The sequence below is a fragment of the Macaca mulatta genome, chromosome 9 (genome assembly GCF_049350105.2).
Source record: "Macaca mulatta isolate MMU2019108-1 chromosome 9, T2T-MMU8v2.0, whole genome shotgun sequence".
In the NCBI taxonomy this organism is placed as follows: Eukaryota; Metazoa; Chordata; class Mammalia; order Primates; family Cercopithecidae; genus Macaca; species Macaca mulatta.
This window is the reverse complement of record NC_133414.1, coordinates 131973443-131987904: the sequence shown is the minus strand read 5'-3', so window position 1 is coordinate 131987904 and position 14462 is coordinate 131973443. Positions and strand designations below refer to the sequence as shown.

At 46.9% G+C, this 14462-nt stretch overlaps 1 protein-coding gene across 2 annotated transcripts in view; it reads left to right on the top strand.

Annotated features, from left to right (window-relative positions):
• Window positions 1-12281: 12281 nt before the first annotated feature.
• Window positions 12282-14462, top strand: part of MCMBP (minichromosome maintenance complex binding protein) — a 44678-nt gene continuing 42497 nt past the window's right edge. The window contains exon 1 of one of the 2 annotated variants that reach the window (XM_015148311.3): window positions 12282-12644. In XM_015148311.3, the coding sequence (XP_015003797.1) occupies window positions 12587-12644 (58 nt within the window). In that variant the 5' untranslated portion in view covers window positions 12282-12586. 2 annotated transcript variants of the gene reach the window in all.

Below are 14462 nucleotides of genomic sequence, written 5' to 3'. Positions count from 1 at the left end.
TCGGGGCTTGCAGGTCAAATTGCTCCCAATGGCTTAGGATGCATTTCAAGGATGAGCCTGTTGATGCCTGAGTGTTTTCCATCTGAAAGAAAAAAACGCCCAGAGTTTTGGTTTGTTTGTTTTCTCCCCTTGCCCAAGAACCCGCAATGGTCTCTGGACCCTGCTGATCGGAATAGTTGCGCTCACCAACGCAGCAGCAGAAACCCCTCTTGCCCAAGAACCTGCAACGGTCTCTGGAGCCTGCTGATCAAAATAGTTGTGCTCACTGATGCAGCAGAAACCCCTTTCCCAAGAACCCGCAATGGTCCCTGGATCCCGCTGATCAGAATAGTCATGCTCACCGACGCAGCAGCAGAAACCTCTTTCCCAAGAGCCCGCAACAGTCCCTGGACCCTGCTGATCAGAATAGTTGTGCTCACCGACGCAGCAGCAGAAACCCCAATTTTCCTCTTAGACCACAAAGAGGACCAAGGAAGATCGGATTTAGTGGCCCTTACTGACACATTCTCGAAAACCTGTTAGACTCCTAAGTGTTCTCTTGTTAGTATTGGGACCTTACCCCTGCCCTATAAAGATGTTATACCCCAAAAATGAAGTGGAAGGCCATACCCTGAGGGAGGGAAAGGATTTTCCCAGGGTTGGAAGAGTGTCTTTTGTCCTCACTTATCATCATGTGAATAGGAAGGATATCATTTCTGAGGCTCCCCATATCCTAGCTTCAGGAATAGGCTTTGTTAGGCCTGCTTGTCTGAGGAGGGATCCTAAAAGGATAGTTGGTCTCCCCACTCAACGGCACTTTGGGCAAAAATTATGTCTTTCTGATTGGTGAGCCCGGGTGCCTAAAGAAGGGAACAGAGTCCTGGAGTTTATACTAGAAATCATTCTTACAGGAGAAACTAGAAAAGCACCAGAGACAGGGAGTGGTTTTTAGAAGCAGGACTAGCCTCAGATAAGAGAGGTGAGAGGAAGTTTGTCTGACAGGCGTTAGGACCCAGGAGGCAAGAATCAGGATAGATAGGATAGATGGGCGAGTCTCGCTTGGGCGATGGGACTTTGGGAGTTCCGCTCATGGCTACAGGGTCAACCAACTTTTTGTCAGGACCCCAGAGCTGAAAGGCCTTCCTCTCTGTTGACCCTCAGCTCAGCCCAGAAGTACAGGAAAAGTGGAAGCTGGTTCCAGGCAAACCAGTGGTCCCAACTCCAGAGTTGGGGGTTGTTAGAGAGCCCTTTCCCAGAAAGCCTGACACCTATGTCTTTAGTCCGGCAGCCACGCTAGTTGGTTTTAACTGGCCAACAGGTGCCCAGTATTTAGCCCCCGAATTCTAAGGAAAAATAGGACAGTATAGCAAGCGAAAGGGGTCCGATGGTACTCACCGCTTGGTGATAGTCCCTTTGTGGTCGCCGAGATGTGTCCGGAGTTGGTTCCTTCCGGTGGGTTCTTGGTCTCGCTGACTTCAAGAATGAAGCCACAGACCTTTGTGGTAAGTGTTACAGCTCTTAAAGGTGGCACGGACCCAAAGAGTGAGTAGCAGCAAGATTTATTGTGTAGAGCAAAAGAACAAAGCTTCCACAGTGTGGAAGGGGACCTGAGCAGGTTGCCGCTGCTGGCTGGGGGTGGCCAGCTTTTATTCCCTTATTTGTCCCCGCCCATGTCCTGTTGATTGGTCCATTTTACAGAGTGCTGATTGGTGCATTTACAATCCTTTAGCTGGCCACAGAGTACTAATTGGTGCATTTACATTCCTTTAGCTAGACACAGGGTGCTGATTGGTGTGTTTCTACAGATTGCTGATTGTTGTGTCAAAGATTTACATGTCCAAGTAGCAGAGGAAGGGTTTATAATTTCAAGCTTTCTAAAGTAACTGCTCTAAGGTATAGTAGGGGACAGTAAGCTACTTTAACAAAAGGACCCAAAAATGCAATGGCTCAAACAAGATAGAAGCTCAGTCCTCACTTTTATAAGAGTACATGTTGGTACCCAGCTTTCTGTCTTCAACATAGGGCTGCCAAGGGTGCTCTAGTTGTTGCCATCCAAGTTAGCAGGAAAGGTCAAAGCAGTTGAGGGACAAATATTTCATCTTAACAAGTGGGGCAGAAGTTGCATCCCTTCTGTTCACATTCCATTGATGAGAACTTCCACAAAAAGGAATGTATAGGTGCACGAAGAGCTGGTGAATACAGTCCCCACCTGGGAAACTACATTCTAACTACATATAACTGTGGAGGAAGAAGATTTGGTGGGCAAATGACAATTGCTACCACAGTCTGCCCCTCTGGCTAGCAAATTCCCATCCTTCCCAGACATAGAACATATGTCTATGTCCTTTCCCAAGGGAGGCAACCACCTACATCCAACTTAAAATTCCAGGATCTTTAAGCATAGCTCAACCCTTTTGATTGCGTCCAAATGTGGCTCTTTATAGTCTAGTGAACCATGATGGTAAGATGCCCAATAGCCAATAGTGGAGCAAGAACAACGTAACTTCCATCAAGCCCCCACTGGAAAAAAGGAGGAATGGAAAACACAGCAATCACTTTCACAGAAATGATTGAATCCTGATAGGCATGAATTGGAAATGCGCCCTGCTCTCAGAGTGGAAAATTTTCATGGTTAGTCCGGCTGCCTCCGGTATGTTAATAACTCCCTGGCCCGCTGGAAATAACTCCTCAGTCTACAGTCGTCTGAGGCACTAGCTTTGCCCTCAGGAAGTACTATGGTTTAGATGTTTGTCCCCTCCAAATCTCATGTTGAAATATGATTCCCAATGTTGGAGGTGGGGCCTGGTGGGAGGTATTTGGGTCATGGGGGCAGATCCCTCATGGATGTCTTGGTGCCGTCCTCACAACAATAATGAGTTTTCATTCTAAGTTCAGGCAAGATCCGGTCATTTAAAAGATTATGGTACCTGCCCCCCTCTCTCTCTTGCTCTCACTTTTGCCATGTGATGCACCTGCCCCCCTTCGCCTTCTTCCATGATTGTGAGCTTCCTGAGGCCCTCAACAGAAGCAGATGCCAGCACCATGTTTCCTGTACAGCCTGCAGAACTGTGAGACAATTAAACCTCTTTTCTTCATAAATGACCCAACCTCATGTATTTATAGCGACACAAAAAGCGAACTAACACAGGGAGATATCTCCTGATCCATGATCTTCCTTGGCCATATCTAATGTGACATTAGGGCGTCAGATGCAGTGGTTCATGCCTGTAATCCCAATACTTTGGGAGGTTGAGGCAGGAGGATCACTTGAGCCCAGGAGTTCACGACCAGCCTGGGCAACATGGCAAGACCCCGTCTCTACAATGAAATGAAATGAAATGAAATGAAATGAAATGAAATGAAGTGAAATGAAATGACCAGGCATGGTGGTACATGCCTATGGTCCCAGCTACTTTGGAGACTGAAGCAGGATAATCAGTTGGGCCTGGGAGGTTGAAGCTGCTGTGAGCTGTGATTGCACCACTGCACTCCAGCATGGATGACAGAGTGAGACCCTATCTCAAAAAAAATTTTTTTAAGTGGCATCAGGGCCAGGCATAGTGGCTAACACCTATAATCCAACACTTTGGGAAGCCAAGGTGAGCAGATCATTTGAGGTCAGGAGTTCAAGACAAGCCTGGTCAACATGGTGAAACCCCATCTTTACTAAAAATACAAAAATTAGCCAGGTGTGGTGGCACATGCCTGTAGTCCCAGCTACTCGTGGCTGAGGCAGGAGAATCACTTGAACCTGGGAGGTGGAAGTTGCAGTGAGCTGAGATCACGCCACTGCACTCCAGCCTGGGCAACAGAGCAAGACTCCATCTCAAAAAAAAAGGGGGGGGGGCACATCGGGAAGCATGTCTGTCCCTCTTTGGTAGGCTGTACAGCTTTGGCAGCCCATTTCTTGCTGGTAAAAGTTTGAGGCCTAAGACTTGCTTTTGAGGCCTGTACAAGTTCCTAGGTTGTTTTTTTGTTGTTGTTGTTGTTTGTTTTCTGAGACAGGATCTTGCTCTGTCACCCAGGCTGCAGTACAGTGGCATGATCACGGCTCACTGCAGCCTCAACCTCCCAGACCCAAGCGATCCTTTCACCTCAGCCTCCTGAGTAGCTGGACCACAGGCCTGTGCCACCATACCTGGCTCGTTTATTTCATTTTAATTTTTGTAGAGATGGGATCTCCCTATGTTGCCTAGGCTGGACAGTTGCTGGCATTTTCAGGCCCTGCTCCTGGTATTTTATTTCCAGTCAGTTCCAAATTCTTTACTTCCTTGTCTGATTCAAGCTTATTTTTCAGCCTAATTGGGGGTTACCTTGAAGTGATTTGAAATAGGCTCCCGTAGGAGAGGACCATCCTTGATTTGAACTTTGCCGTAAGGCTGGATTCTTCTGATTACCCAAGAAGTCTCAAAGGACCCTTGAGAACAGTTTTCAGCAAAAAATTTTACCTCCTATGATTTGAATATTGAATTGGTTGCCATTTCCAGCCCTGTAAAGTCCCAATATCTCTTGTGCTGTCCAATGTGGTGGCCTCTAGCCACCCGTGTCTGGTGAGCACTAGACATATGACTATCTGAACTGAGAAGTGCTATAAGTATAAAATACGTACAGAATTTCAAAGACTACAGGAAACAAAGTAAAATATCTTATTAATAATATTTGTATTGATTCTTTTTTCAAATTGTATTATTTTTGACATGCTGGGTTAAATATACTACTAAAATTAATTTATGGCTGGGCCTGTAATCCAAACACTTTGGGAGGTCAAGATGGGTGGATCACCCCGACTCTTCTAAAAATACAAAAATTAGCCAGGTGTGGTAGCACGTGCCTATAATCCCAGCTACTCAGGAGGCTGAGGCAGGAGAATCACTTAAACCCAGGAGGCAGAGGTTGCAATGAGCTGAGATCACACCACTGCACTCCAGCCTGGGTGACAGAGCAAGACTCCGTCTCAAAAAATAAAAAAAACATTACCTATTTATTTTTACTTTTTAAAGTATGACTGCTGACAACTTTTAAATTACATACATGGCTCACACAATATTTCTAAGAGAAGTTCATATACAAACAGACAATGGTCAGATTATATTTAATTTTTATTTTTTTAGACAGAGTCTCATTCTGTCACCCAAGCTGAAGTGCAGTGGCACAATTACGGCTCACTGCAGCCTCAACCTCCTGGGCTCAAGTGATCCTCCCACCTCACCCCCAAGTAGCTGTAACTACAGGCACACACCAACTAATTATTGTATTATTGTTACAGACGACGGAGTTTCACCACTTTGCCCAAGCTGGTCTCGAACTCCTAGGCTCAAGCAATTCACCCACCTTGGACTCCCAAAGTGCTGGGATTACAGGCATGAGCCACTGTGCCCAGCAGTCAGACTATAGTTAACAATAAAACTCTGACCCACAACCTCTGCAGCAATTAGACCAGAAACGTTGTAACTTGGTCAATGCCATCTTCCCAATTTTTCCTACCCCCCAAAAACAGAAACAGTTCAGGAATCCCCCCTACCTTTTTGTGTTCTGAGAAAGGGTTAATTGCAAAGGACCACTTTGCTCTTGCATATTCCAACATAAGACCTGCCTCCACCCTTCCTCAATGATTCCTTTGTTTTTATAAAGCCCCAAATATTAACCCTCCTGTTAGCGATGTTCATGAATGGATGCTCTCCCGCTTGCAACAGTCTGAATCAAATCATCCCCTTATTTTTCTGGAGCATTCTGCTTTCATGTATCACCACCCACTATCTGACCACGAAATTAGAGCCACATTATTTTCTATTTGTTATGATAGCACCCCACTTCTGATACGAATTTCTGAACTAATCAGAGCAAATGCTGGCAGCTGTATAAAGAGACCTCAGACTGCAATGTTCACATAAAAATCCAAGGCGTCTTTAAGCAGGTCATGCAGGGCCAATTTTTTTTTTCCATAAAAAATGGAAGTTCGGCTGGGCACAGTGGCTCATATCTGTAATCCCAGCACTTTGGGAGGCCATGGCAGGAGAATTGCTTGAGCCCAGGAGTTCGAGACTAGTCTGGGCAACATGAGAAGATACTGTCTCTGTAAAAAAAAGAAATAGAAGTGGAAGTTCCAAACATCTCACTCACTCATGAGTTCATTGGTAAGAACTTAATCACACAGCCTTATCTGGCTGCAAAGAAGTCTGGGAAATGTGGTCCCTTGCTGGGAAACCAACCTCAGCTACATGTCTATAGCTGAGAAATGCAGTTCTTCACTGGGCAACCTATCTATAACTATAGAAGAGAAGGAGAACAGATTTTTTTTTTTGAGGTCTCAATAAAAAGAAGAAAGAGGAAAAAAAGATAATCTTTAAGGTAATGGTGGTAGAAGATCCTAGAAAGACAATTTTGGACCAGAAGTAAAAGGCAGCAAGTCCAGGCTGGAATAGGTCAAAAGACTCTGGAAAAGATGTCCAAGAAAATGAAGTAGTGTATCTAAATATCTGATGTGTCTAAATATCTAGAGATGATATTTAGGCAGTTTATAGAAAGTGGGCATTATTCATTCAGCAACTATTTATTGAGCATCTATTATACGTGAGGCACTATTCTAGGTGCTGGGAAACAAAACAGCATACAAATACCAAAATCATTGTTTCAGGGATCTTATAACCTAGTGGAAATCTAGTTGGTATTGCATTTTCGATAAGTACACAGAAAACTAGCAAATGTTTACCCCATTTACCCCAACCTGGAGGCAACTACTTTCACCTCTTTCAGCTGGTTCTTTCAGTATTGCTGTATTCCTAAATTAACATGATTCCATTGCCACTTGTGATTTTTCCTTTTTTCCTCCATTGCATTATCTGTTGAGTTTTCAAATGAAAGATTAGGATTTTGCTCTGTTTTATCTTCTTGGTCATCATCACATATGTGAGTCCTTCACCTCCCCCCAGCCTCCCAAAATAGTTAATTATAAAGTTGGTTAGATAAATGTTTAAATTGTAACTTTATTGTGACTATGTAAACACTTTTAATGGCAAGTCATATACTAAATTGTAACTATTTCGGTTTTCCTGTGCAGGTTTTTGTTTTTGTAGTCTTAAAGCTTACAAAGTCTTTCCCCGACAATTTTCACCTTACTGTTATTTATCTTTCAAATTCTAGTGTAAATGTCACATTTTCAGAGAAGCCCTGAAGCATCCTTTTCTCCTACCCACAACTCTTCCCCATTCCCTTGTTTTAGAACATTTCGTGCTGCCATAACATTGCCACAAACTGGGTAATTTATAAAGAAAATTGATTGGCTGGGCACGGTGGCTCACACCTGCAATCCCAGCATTTTGGGAGGCTGAGGCAGGCGGACCACCTGGGGTCAGGAGTTTGAGACCAGCCTGACCAACATGGAGAAACCCCATCTCTACTGAAAACACAAAATTAGCCAGCCGTGGTGGCACATGCCTGTAATCCCAGCTACTCTGGAGGCTGAGGCAGGAGAATCGCTTGAACCTGGGAGGCAGAGGTTGCGGTGAGCCGAGATCGCGCCATTGCACTCCAGCCTGGGCAACAAGAGCAAAACTCCCTCTCAAAAAAGGATATAATAAATAAATAAATAAATAAATAAATAAATAAATAAATGTATTTCTTACAGTTCTGGAGGCTGGCAAGTTCAATATCAAGGTGCTGGCATCTGACAAGGGCTTTCTTGCTGCATCATCATAAGGCAAAGGGAAAGAGGGTGAGAGAAGGTGAAAGAGAGCATAAGCAAGAGCATGCGCGCGTGTGTGTGTATGTGTGCGTGTGTGCGTGCCTGCACACACATCGGAAGAAAGAGCCAAACTCACTTTTATAACCAACCCACTCCTGCAATAGTGACATTAATCCCTTCATAAGGGCCCTGCCCCATAAAGGTCCTACCTCTCAACACTGTTGCATTGGGGATTAAGTTTCCAACACACAAACTCTGGGGCACACATTCAACCCTTAGCATTCACTCACTAGAACAGGTACACCTCTGTTTATTCCTCTTATAAATCTTCACCTATTCTTGCCTAGCACCTATTGTGAGTAATTACTATAAGTCTTCTACTAGGCTGTATGTTCCATGAGGGCAGAGATGGAATCTCTTTTTTCACCCCAGTATTTCCAGTGCTCTCTCAGTAATTTTTTGTTTGTTTTTGTTTTTGAGACCCAGTCTCGCTCTGTTGCCCAGGCTGGAGTGCAGTGGGGCAATCTCAGCTCACTGCAGCCTCCACCCCTGGGGTTCCAGCAATTCTCCCACCTCAGCCTCCCAAGTAGCTGGGACTACCAGCACGTGCCACCACGCTCGGCTAATTTTTGTACTTTTTTTTAGTGGAGACGGGTTTTCACTGTATTAGCCAGGATGGTCTCTATCTCCTGACCTCGTGATCCACCCGCCTCGACCTCCTAAAGTGCTGGGATTACAGGTGTGAGCCACCGTGCCCAGCCACTCTCTCAGTAATTTTCTATAGACAGAGTTACTTAATGCCCTCCTTAAAAATACAGGCTCGGGGCCGGGCGCAGTGGCTCACGCCTGTAATCCCAGCACTTTGGGAGGCCGAGACGGGCGGATCACGAGGTCAGAAGATCGAGACCATCCTGGCTAACACGGTGAAACCCCGTCTCTACTAAAAATACAAAAAAAAATTAGCCGGGCGTGGTGGCGGGCACCTGTGGTCCCAGCTACAGGGGAGGCTGAGGCAGGAGAATGGCGTGAACCCGGGAGGTGGAGCTTGCAGTGAGCCGAGATCGCGCCACTGCACTCCAGTCTGGGCGACAGAGCGAGACTTCGTCTCAAAAAAAAAAAAACAAAAAAAAAAAACAGGCTTGAGTCGGGGCAGAAGTGTGGTTACTGATAGTGGGAAAAAAGAAATCTTGCCATAGAGACAGATCTTCGTGAACCCTCCCCTGGCCTTTTACATTTTCATAACTACTTATCATTATTATTGTCATTGTTATTATTTTTAGAAATGGGGTGTTCCTCTGTCTCCCAGGCGAGAGTGCAGTAGCGCGATCATAGTTCACTGTAACCTCGAACTCCTGGGCTCAAGTGATCCTCCCACCTCAGTCTCCCAAGTATCTGAACTACAAGTGCACACCACCTCCCCCAGCTCCATAACTACTTAGTAGCAAAACATCTTGCCACAGAAAAATTGGAGGGTTATTCGCATTATAAAATAATTACATTTCAGAAGGATCACAGTGTCTCCTTAAGTAAAATACAAGCAATTTAAAAAAATAAATAAATCACTAAATACGCTGCCAAAGAAGAAACCAAAAGTTGAAGTATTCACAGAGATGGGATTCACGACTTGCTACTCCAAAATATGGCACCTTGGCATATTAAATATTTTAAGCTGAAGGAATTTGAGAAACAGCACGTGCGGGAAAGGCTCCCTGGCCTTCCCCTGAAGCAGATTATAAGACTCTGACATGAGAGCTGCCCTCCCTCCTCCTGGAGGACAGGAGCATCCTATCTTAAAGATGAAGGGACACAGAAAGGAATCTAACACACAGGCCTTGCTAAATTTCCCCTAGTTTGCTGGACTTCGCTCACATTCTTCCATGACTCTCTTCATCAAACCTAGCATAAAAACACTTGGTTTTAACTGCTTCTTTGGATCTTAATTTCCTTATGAAGGCTCCCATTTCTTGTAAAACGTACATGAAATGAAGTGCGTATTTTTCTCTTGCTAATCTATCTTTTTTTTTTACAGGGGTCCACCATAGAATCTAGAAGGGCAGATGGAAAAGATATTTTTCCTCCCTTATACTAGCCACTGCTGAGTTGGTATCAAACTGCAATTTAGATAAAGTAAATTTGAATTTACAATGATTTAAGAGCAGACATTTCCATAGCATATATTTAATTTGCCTGTTACTGGCCATGAAGCAAAAATATGGGATTTCCCCATTTGATGCCAGGGTCTTGGCAACCCTGTCCCCTAAATGAATGAATGGAATGGTGGTAATGTCCTGGATTTGAAACTCAAGTTTTCTCGACTTACCCAAACTCACAAGAAGCAGATGTACAATTTAGTGTGTCAATTAATTACCTTACACTAAGAAATACAAACTACTCGTTTTTTGCCCTGAAGTCAACCAGAATGTCACTCCAAAATGTGCCACTTTGGCATAAGGATTATTTTAATATTATTAATTTAATTATAGTAGTATTATCTTGGTAATTGAAAAGCAGATCCAGACAGTCCCCAACGATGGTTTGACAAGATTTTTTGACTTTATGATGGTGTGAAAACAACATGCATTCAGTAGAAACCATACTTCAATTATCCATACAGCCATTCTGTTTTTAACTTTCAGTACAGTATTCAATAAATTGCATGAGATATACAACATTTTATTATAAAACGGGCTTCGTGTTAGATGCTTTTGCCCAACTGTAGGCTAATGTAAATATTCTGAGCATGTTTGCAGTAGCCTACTGATGTTTGATAGGTTCCGTGTATTAAACACATTTTCAACTAATAATATTTTCTTTTTTCTTTTTTTCTTTTTTTTTTTTTCTTTTGAGACGCATTCTCGCTCTGTCGCCAGGCCGGAGTGTAGTGGCGTGATCTCGGCTCACTGCAACCTCCGCCTCCTGGGTTGAAGTGGTTCTCCTGCCTCAGCCTCCAGAGTGGCTGGGACCACAGGCGCGTGCCACCACGCCCAGCTAATTTTTGTATTTTTAGTAGGGATGGGGTTTCACCATGTTGGCCAGGATGGTCTCCATTTCTTGGCCTCGTGATCTGCCCGCCTTGGCCTCCCAAACTGTTGGGATTACAGGCGTGAGCCACCGCGCTGGGCCTCAACTAATGACATTTTCAATTTACAATGGGTTTATTGGGATGTAACTCCATCATAAGGAGAATAAGCAGAGGAGTATCTGTACAAAACAAGCTCCCTACCCTTCCACTAGTGCCTAAAAGCAGGACATTTTCAAAAGTGTCCCACCTCATCTCTACCAGGGACAAAAGTTAATCACCAGAGACAACTTTAGACCCTTATCAGCCAGAGATGGCACTAGAAGAACCTATGTAACACACTTCACTCACTACCTGTAACTATCATTAGTTTCTCATATTTCTACCTTCCCACTCTGCTGCTTTTGGACACCTCAAACTGCTTTCGTCATTTCTCCACAAAGTTGTTGTTCTTCATTGTAAATGCTACGTAATCCCCCATTCTAAGCCACCTCTTCCAGTTACTCTTCCTTGAGTTTTGCCCATATAAGATGTACATGTTACTAAATTTTTCTCTTGCCAATCCGTGCTTTGTGATAAGGGCTCCAGCGGAGAACCTAGAAAGGTAGAAGGATTTCTCAAGGAGGACTTGAGACGCGGGTTCCGTTCCTTTCCTTCAGCTCCTCAATTGTAGATTGCATTCAGGTCATTCCCCTCCCGTTACCATGCTCTTTTTTCATTGAGTAGATATATCTGATGGGCCTGGGGTTTTCTCAGGTACATTCCAGGTCCAGGGGAAACACAGTTTCTTTTTTTTAATCGGACAGCCTCCTGAACTAGAAGAGGTTCAGAGAGACTCCCACAGTTTCACTCTTGAACTTGGGTATTTTCCCAAAAAGCTGCTATAGTCGGTCTTCGTAGCTTCCTTCTCCAGGGTATCCCGGCGGCGCGCGGTGCAGGCGCCTCGCCCCGCTCCCTGACGGCGGCTGCCAGCTTCCAGACAGAGGCCGACCCGGTGCTCGCAGCCAAGGCGCAGGCCGGGCCCGGCGCGTTTAGAGCTCCCTCCCCTCGGTAAGGAACCGTCCCTGAGCCACAGGGTCTGAGGCGACTGCAGAGGGAGCGCGGGGTCCCCTGAGGTTCCCCTTCTCTAAATGTGCACCTTCCTCAGGGAGACCTTGTGCAGCTGAGGGAAAGTCACCACTCAGGGTTTCGGGCGGGGGGCCCAGATAAAAGAGCTGCCATCAGCAAAAAAAGAAAAAAGCACAAAGAGTAGGCGGGCGGATTTCCAAGGCGATTTCGCCCACTAATTTTGCCCAGAGATGACTCTGAGGTCTCTGAGCTTATGCTTTTCAGCGGTTGTGCAAAGACTCGCTTTGCGCTCTTACAAGCCCACTATGGGAGCTCCCGCTACACGCCGGCACATGGGGACAAACGACAACGCGCCGCCCTTGGAACACAACGCCGGGCCCGCGCTGCGCAGCCTCCAGCGGCGCTGCGTGCCCTTCCTTTTGCCCGTCTCCAAGATGGCGGCGCCGCCGCCGCCGCCCCGGCCCGCCCCTCCTCCTCGCCCCGCAGAGCCGCGCCGCGCCGCGCGCTCCCGCCGCCCCTCCCCGCGCGAGCTCCACCCAGGTCGCAGGCAGCGCGGTCGGCGGCGGCTGTTTCCCGCCATTGTGCGAAGTGAAGGCTAGGGGCCCGTACGCGCCCGCCTGCCCGTCGCCAGCAGCTCCTCGGCGGCCCCACCGCAGCCACCGCTCCCTGAGGCGCGGGAGGCCCGCGCCCCGCCGCTCGCTCTGCGTGGGAGGGCGCGAGCGAGGAGCGGCCGAGCCGCCGAAGAGGAGCTGGGCGCCGGCCGCCCGGCCGCGCTCTGCCCGCGGATCGCCTCCGCCCGGTCCACGCCGGCCCCGGCCCCGGCCCCGGCCCCTGGCGAGATGCCGTGTGGGGAGGATTGGCTCAGCCACCCGCTGGGAATCGTGCAGGGCTTCTTTGGTGAGTGGCGGCGCCGGGGGGCGGGCCGGGCGGGCAGCCGAGTTTGCCGAGACCCGGGGCCGGGCCCCGCCGCGCGGCCCCCACGCGGTACCGCCTCGAGGGTTCGCGCGGCCCGAGACGGCGCCCTGGGGCCTGCACCGGCCTCAGCTGGGACAGCCTCTTCCCCGGTCGCAGCAGGTAGGGGTAGGAGTCGGGCCGCAGGTACCTCCCACCTGCCCGAGTCGCAGCTCGCGAGCCGCCAAGGTGAAGTCGTGGGGCGCGGGCTGTGATTGACGGTCTCGCTCCCAGCCTGTGGCAGGGTCAGGGCCCCGGGCGCAACAAACTCGGGGAGGTCCTCGAACCCTGGGGAGGGCCCGCAGAGCCGCGGGGAGGGAAACCACTTTGCCTGTGGGAAGCCCGCAGGATATTTCAAAACTTCCGGTGCGTCGGGGAGTGCTCACTTGCACAGAAGTTGGTTCTAACTCCTATGTTACCCTCATTCTCTCTCAGAGATAAGATTTAATGTTCATAGCTTAATTTTCCTGTTGGGATGACTTTAGAATCCATCTAGTCTGGATCTGCTCCTGTGCCAGAGCCAGCAAGAAATACTGAGCTACTTGAGTTTGTACGTGGGGCTGAGAACGCTGCGGGCGAGCTTAATAAATTTTGGTTGCGATTGCTGTTGCTACTTTACTGCGAAGAGTATACAAAGAAAAATTTATATTTGTTATCGGTAACTGGGCATTTTGACAACCGTTCCATTCCCCAGTGTCTTTTTGCACGTAATGAGTGGTGGAGTCAGACCCAACTAGAAATCACTGTAGATGGCAACACCTGACTTGTCTGGAGTTAACTTAGAGTTGTAGAGCGGCCTTAGCTTATTGAAAAAACATCTTGGGGTACTAGGGAGAAAAGGCAATAGGAAGCTAAATCATCCTCAGCAGCCAAAACCGACGGCAAACAATGTATGGTATTTCTTTTTTTTTTTTTTTTTTTTTTTTTTTGAGACAGAGTCTCGCTATGTCGCCCAGGCTGGAGTGCAGTGGCCGGATCTCAGTTCACTGCAAGCTCCGCCTCCCGGGTTCCCGCCATTCTCCTGCCTCAGCCTCCCGAGTAGCTGGGACTACAGGCGCCCGCCACCGCGCCCGGCTAAGTTTTTTTTGTATTTTTTAGTAGAGACGGGGTTTCACCGTGTCAGCCAGGATGGTCTCGATCTCCTGACCTCGTGATCCGCCCGTCTCGGCCTCCCAAAGTGCTGGGATTACAGGCTTGAGCCACCGCGCCCGGCCTGTATGGTATTTCTTATAGGAGGGCCTCTTGTGCTCAGGAAGTCCTTATTAATTTACCTATAATTTTAATTAGTTTAGTTATCTGGCTTCCTAGGCTGAAATTAAAGGCATTACGTTAGAAGAAAGCCTGGATAGACGTCCGGACTTAGCCAGTGAACACTGACAGCCTGATGAAGAAATTTAAAACTACCTTCATACTTCAAAAAACAAACAAAAAAAGGCGAATTCACTATATAGCAGTCAAGGGTGCTTTGAGGAAGGGGCATGTATTTCTCCACTAAATCCTAGTAATTTATCTTCATAATAATCCTGGAACTGATAATCGATGCTCAACATAATGGCCCCAAGATGTCAAGTGAAGATTCAATTGTAGCATTGGTTTAAGAGGGTGCAGATGCATAGATACTTTTTAGGAAAAATCCTTCCGAAGTAAAAAGGTTCGGTGCTTAAAGGGTTAAATTTCAGTTACTAATATTAGAAAGTTTGTTTATGAGAAATACCCTATACTCTGATTTTGCTGGATAAATGAGATGATTTCATATTTGATAGA